The sequence below is a fragment of the Haplochromis burtoni genome, unplaced genomic scaffold (assembly GCF_018398535.1).
Source record: "Haplochromis burtoni strain Fernald_Lab_line unplaced genomic scaffold, NCSU_Asbu1 Contig_675, whole genome shotgun sequence".
NCBI lineage: Eukaryota > Metazoa > Chordata > Actinopteri > Cichliformes > Cichlidae > Haplochromis > Haplochromis burtoni.
The window spans coordinates 185,380-191,379 of record NW_024583036.1 but is presented as its reverse complement, the minus strand read 5'-3'; the positions used below and the strand labels follow the sequence as shown (position 1 = coordinate 191,379).

Sequence of the window (6,000 nt, the reverse complement as noted above, 5' to 3'; positions counted from 1 at the left end):
TTAATGGTTAGGGTTAGGGTAAGGGGCTAGGGAAAGCATTATGTCAATGTCCTCACTAAGATAGCTGAACGGGCTTGTGCGTGTGTGTAGGTGTCAGTGTGTGTGCGCGCGTGTGTGTAGGGAGGGAGGGAGCAGAGCAGACTTTGCCCTGCATGCAGGAAACTGTCGCTCAGTCGCCACACCACCAACAACGCTGCGACCAGCCGAGGAACTTCACACCAGCCAGTGAGTACAAACTGGGAGAACTGGAAGAAAAGATTCACAGCTGGGGGCGAGGGGGGACCACATTTAATGCCTCTGTCACTGATCCCGGCTATGTTCAATCTGAGCTTGCAGGTCCAGCTCAGAGGTCAGTCATGTGACTGAAGGCCTCACCTGTGACATCATAGCAGGGCCAGTGTTTATATATGAGGTGAAAACACTAACACACTTCTGTATGAGAATATTATGGTTTATCAAAGTTGGAGGGAAAGTTTTCATGGTCAGTGTGATCGCTTCTACCTGTGGTTACTCAGCTGTTTGAACCTCCTGATGACTTAATGGCAGTCGCTCCAAGAAGTATCCAGAGCCGCTCGTTTGATCTTACATTTCCCACTGCAGTATTTTAAAGTATTTGATTTACTTTGTTTTAGAACGAAAATAATTGATTGTATATAGAAGACTGATTTCTGGACTGCATCCATAGACTGAGGAGCATCACACAGACGCAGACAGACACCTGGTCATTAGTTCTGAGTCCAAGTAGAATCCAAGAATTTCATTCACAGACTTCTTGAATGGTCTGCTAGTACAATTAACTGCACAGCAGACATATTGTTGTTCAGGTAATCAATTAAAAACGACATTCTCCAACAGCAGGTCTTTGATGTAGCCACTGTTGAAGTGCATTCAACCTGCAATCTTCTTAATGTCCTATAGGGGGCAACATCTGGGGTCCGATTGTATGGAAGTCTATGAGAAAATGAGACTATTACGCAACTTATCTCTCACCTCAGTAAATACTTTCCTAATGAATTTATGGTCTCAGTCTCCACTTCCAGGTCTTATCAAATACAACATGGTGTTCAGTTTGTAACTTATGGACCCATTGGAGGATTGAGTAGGGAAGGATTTAGAGCATGGATAGGAGCATGCAGTGTAGGAAAGAGCCGTTATTTTAAGAAGAGAGGTGACTATTGAGCAGCAGTATAGCTTCATGCTGAGAAGGAGCACTACAGATGAGGAAGTCAGGAGTGGTAGGTAGTAGGTGGAGGTATGCCCTGGAGATGAGAGAAATAAAAGTCATTAGAAACAAGACAGAATAGAGGGTGGATATATTGGACAAAGGCGGCAGAAGGAAAAGAGGAAGACCTCAGAGGAGGTTTATGGATGTAGTGAAGGAAGGCTGTTAGTGAGGTAGGCAGATCCGCCATGGTGATCCCTAAAGGGAGCAACCAGAAGAAGAAGAAGAAGAAGAAGAAGAGTGTCTCTCATTGGTTTCTAAAAAGTCTGTGGCACTAAAATCAGGCAGCTTTGACTCTCGCATAGAAGTCTTTGCACATCAAGCCATTCTTCCAGAGTTTTTGTGTAGTGCTGCAGCCCACTGACCTGATCTAAGTGCATGGTGAATGCTCCAAGCTGAACCCCTGTATCTGTTGCTGGTTGGGGGCTGGGATAATCCCAGTCCAAAGAAACATAGTTGAGACAGCTTTGGAGGCAAGGTGTAGTCAGACTCAGAAATCTGTGTGGCTTTTCTGTGTCCTGGTGGTCTGTGGGAGGTTCTGTCAGGTCATCAAGCCTTAACCTGTGTGACCTGTGGATTATGATGGTATGACATCTGCACGGGCACCTGTCGATTCGGTTTGTGAGATTGCTGACACACGTTTGCCACCAGGATAGCCCTCCCCAGTGCTCGCTCTATTACTTTCATTCTTCTCAGTGATGTCTTCAGTCAAGAGAATTTGGACTTCGTAACAAAGACTTGGCAGCACGATTTGGAATTTAATCATCTGACTGAGCTCTGTCCAAAATAGTGCTCCTTTGTTGGTGGTGGACTCGCCATCATCTTTAAGAACTGCGTTATTTGTTAGTCTGTGTTTTTTGGACATATCTATATCGAAAACACCTTGTTGTGGATAGGCATAGCTTTGCTATATCACCTGTTCACAGCCCGAGGGAATTTTTGTGAATGAGTGGGTGATGGGGGAAGTCGACTTTTGCTGACCGCTCAAGCTTAGAATGTTTATTTTGATCACTGTTTTTCTACGGATTTTAAGGATTTGATAACAAATAAAGAAGTTTTTAATCTGGAACCTTGACTTATGTTTTGAACAGCGGCAACTCAAAGGCTTGACAGTCGCCAATACACCTCTTGTAGCTTAATGCTGCCCTCATCCCTGTACAGCATGAAAGTCATATCTTTATACATTGAACGTTAAATTACTGGATGTTTGGACATTGGTTGTGCTTAGCCCCTAACCCATTCCACAATTGAGCCCTACACACAGACACACAAATCTTATTTAAAAATCTTTTAAAAATCTTATTCCCATTCAGATTGTAGCCTCCATCTCTCTGCTTGAAACGATTTTGAATATTTGTTGGTAATAGATTATTTCTAGCTCTAAACATTATCTGTGCTATATTGTAATTAACCAAGTCATGGAGTTTTCAAAACTTTGACTGTAAAAATAAGAAATTTGTATGATGAAGATACCCAACTCAGTGTATTATACAAAATGCACTTTTCTGTAATATAAAAAGAGAATTTAGTGTATTTTTACAATGATTTCCCCATACCTCTACACAATAAAGTAAATAGGAAAGAATGAAAGAACAAAACAGTATAAAGAGACAATTATAATCTAGAACCTGTTTATCATTCTGTTGTTCTTCTCCTCCTGGACATTTTTTTTAATCTTCCATTTTAAGGTTGGACATAGTTTTGTTTTAATGGTAAATTGATGAAGCAGGTTGTTCCCCTGAACCTCAAATTATGAATATTATGGAGTCATATCATTTTGTGAGACATGTTACTGAGTCTGTTTTTGGTAGGACACCATAGATCTGGTTTTCTCACATGGGCTGTGTGAAAGACCTTCCCATCACAAAACATAGTTCTGTCTGTTTTGTCTGTGTCTGTCTTTTAATACAGAGCTTACCCTTCCTAAACAGTTATTCAGTCAGCATATTATCATCCAGCATGCCACTGAACTTTATCGGATTTGTTTAATGTTAAGTTAGAGTCAGTATTGGATGCAGAAATGTTTGTTAGAGATTTTAATGAACAGACAGGCATTCAAAGAGTCATTTCTTTTGGATAAATGAAGCTTGTCTGCAGTTAGAAGGTCCAAACCACCGAATGAAAAGTGCATCATGTGAAGGAATGAGAAAAGGGAGTCCGCATATTTTATCAGTATTATATTGTTCAGTAAAAGAAATCTTAATGTCCTTTTAATAAAAATAAGCAGACAGGTATCTCCTGCTTTTTCATACTTACACGTGTTCTTTAACAGGTATTCTCTAACATTTCTTACTTTTATTATTAAAAATAAATTGTATTTATTTGGTAAATAAAGTAAAATAAAATGTTGGCAAAAATGCTGTGCCTTCATCTGCTCACTCTGTTACTGATTTTTCTTGTTCTTTAAATCTGTTTCCAAAACCCCTTTGAGTATCACTGATCTGACAGGCAAAATGAAACTTTCATCGAGCCCTGCAGGTGTGCTTCCCACATCACTGTGCTAAATGTTTTTAATTCAAAACCCAAGAAACAATCTCACCTGGACTCATCCTCACCTGAACATTGTGGATTGGTATCCAGGCCGTCGTTTCTTGTCAAAGATTTGAGAAAAGCTGTTCTTCCTGTTAAAAGGGAGTTTTTTTTCTCAGTGTGCCACTGTGCTATTGTTGTGGTCTTTACCTTACAATATAAAGCACCTTGAGGTGATGTTATATAAGCAAAATTCAGTTAAATTGAAAAACTGTGAAATGTTGTTTATAAGTAAATGTATATATTAAAACTTCACTAAAGCTTGTCTCACTGCAGGTGTTCATCATGAATTCTTCAGCACCACCTCCTCCATCATCATCATCATCATCACCGGCATCAACATCTACCTCGATCAGAACTGAGAAACAAACCCAGCTGAACTCCTCTTCATCCACTCCCCCTCCTCCTCCTTTTACTCTGTCTCTCAGAAGTCCTGAGCTGCAAGCAGAGTTTCTAAGAGGTAACCTTTTTCCAAGGTTCAATTTTGTGTTGATGGATAACTGAACAGAACCTGAAACAGGGCCCTGAGGGGCCCGGGTGGTCCTGGGTGTCTGTATCAAACTACCACAGAAGAATTGCAAAACCCCAAATCTCAAGCACAAACAGCCACAAATGTCTTCTTATCTTTGTCTTTCCAGAGCGTCGGAACAAATTTAAGCCTCACAGCGACGACAGTGAATCCAGCGGGGTTTCCTCCACCACCTCCCCTGTGGCCTCCCCCTTCAGCCTCACTCCTTCCTCCTCCCCCTCCAGTTCTTCATCCCCCTCGCCGTCCCCTCGCTTCAAGGACAGACAAGGTGAGCCGGCTGGAAGTACTGTCCTAACCTATGTGAAGTGACTAGCTCGCCCTGGTGGAGAGGACCCATTAATAGAAAACATATCTCTGTTTTATTGTGCTGATGTAAAACAAACAGGCTCCACTCTTGGGTGTGGCATTTTGTGTTTTAGAGATTTGGTTGGACCCATATGAAAACTAAAATTATTGTCTTTGTTCAGCTCGTCTGTCACTGTCACTGTCCAGCCCCGAGCTCCTTTCTGAACTGAAGGAATCCAAAAACCGCTCCCTCCGACACGTCCCCGCGCAAAAGGGAATGACCACCGTTTTCTCAGGGCGAGGAAGAGCATCAAGACAGGTGAGCAGAAACAACGTTTCTCCGTCTGGCTCTCCAGCTTTCCTTCTTTTCATTAAGACTACAAACTAACCTTATTAAAACCTTACAACACAGCAGCCATGATGTAAAGATTCAGAAACATTTTAAAGCCTTTATTTATTTTATCCATTTATTTTATAACATTCATAACCAATGTGTGAAACGATGACACTGAGAAATTTTGTTTATGTTTAAAAAATGTCTGATCACCTGTAATCCTTTGAAAGGCAAATCTTTCCACTGATGTATTTCAGTTGCTCCATATAGACCTACTTTGATTTCATAGAGTTTGAGATGCTTCTAGTGGCTGACGGTTCTGGACAGACAGGCCAGTTTAACAGCTTTACTCATTACTAGAATTTGATTTAGCATCGTCTTGCTGGAGTAAGAAAGGTGTCGTCTGGATGGCGGCATGTGTTACTTGTAAACCTGCAGATATGGTTCAGCACTGGGGCCATCCAAAGAGTGACTTCCTAAAGCAACCAGGGATGTGTCGGTTTTCTGAGACAAAGTTAAATTGGAAGGATAAATTTAAAGGAATTAAATGATCTGAATTAAATTCTTAAATTTTTCTTTTCAGGCGTCTGACTCCACTACACCCACCAAACCGGCCAATCCGAGGGTTTCTCGCTGACTTTATGAGCAACGTGTCAACCAGACTATGAACTCTAATTCTCTGTATTAATAATTATGTAAATACAGTGTCACAAGCTAAATGTTATGAATGCTGAAAGTGTAAAAACGCATCACCCCTCACCAGCTCCTGAACCATGTAGAAGACCCTGAAATAAAGTACAGAACAAGGCTCTGCAGATTTATATTTGTTCATCAATTAAAAATGTTCAGTTCATTTTTAGAGAAAGAAAAAAATCATTAATTTAACCAAATGTCTGGTCATGCAGGCTGGAGTGTGGACTTCAATCCATGACTTTGTTGTTGCTAGGGTATCTTGTCTCGCCACTTAAGAGTTCTGAATACTAAAGCTCAAAGGTATAAGGAGTGAAAGCTGATATCCAAGAGGTAAGTGTTGAATTGAATAATTAGGGTACTTGCGTAGCTATTGCTGTGGCTATAGCTCAGCCGGGAGCGTCTAAACAG

General features: G+C 41.0%; 1 protein-coding gene across 1 annotated transcript; it reads left to right on the top strand.

Moving 5' to 3' along the window:
- The first annotated feature begins 138 nt into the window (after nt 1–138).
- Nucleotides 139–5,729, top strand: LOC102303235 (putative protein TPRXL). The gene is made up of 5 exons (XM_005949800.2): nt 139–225; nt 4,028–4,211; nt 4,390–4,548; nt 4,748–4,884; nt 5,483–5,729. Exons 2-5 carry the CDS (start codon nt 4,037–4,039, stop codon nt 5,534–5,536), a joined length of 525 nt encoding a protein of 174 aa, XP_005949862.1. The 5' UTR covers nt 139–225; nt 4,028–4,036; the 3' UTR covers nt 5,537–5,729.
- The last annotated feature ends 271 nt before the right edge of the window (nt 5,730–6,000 follow it).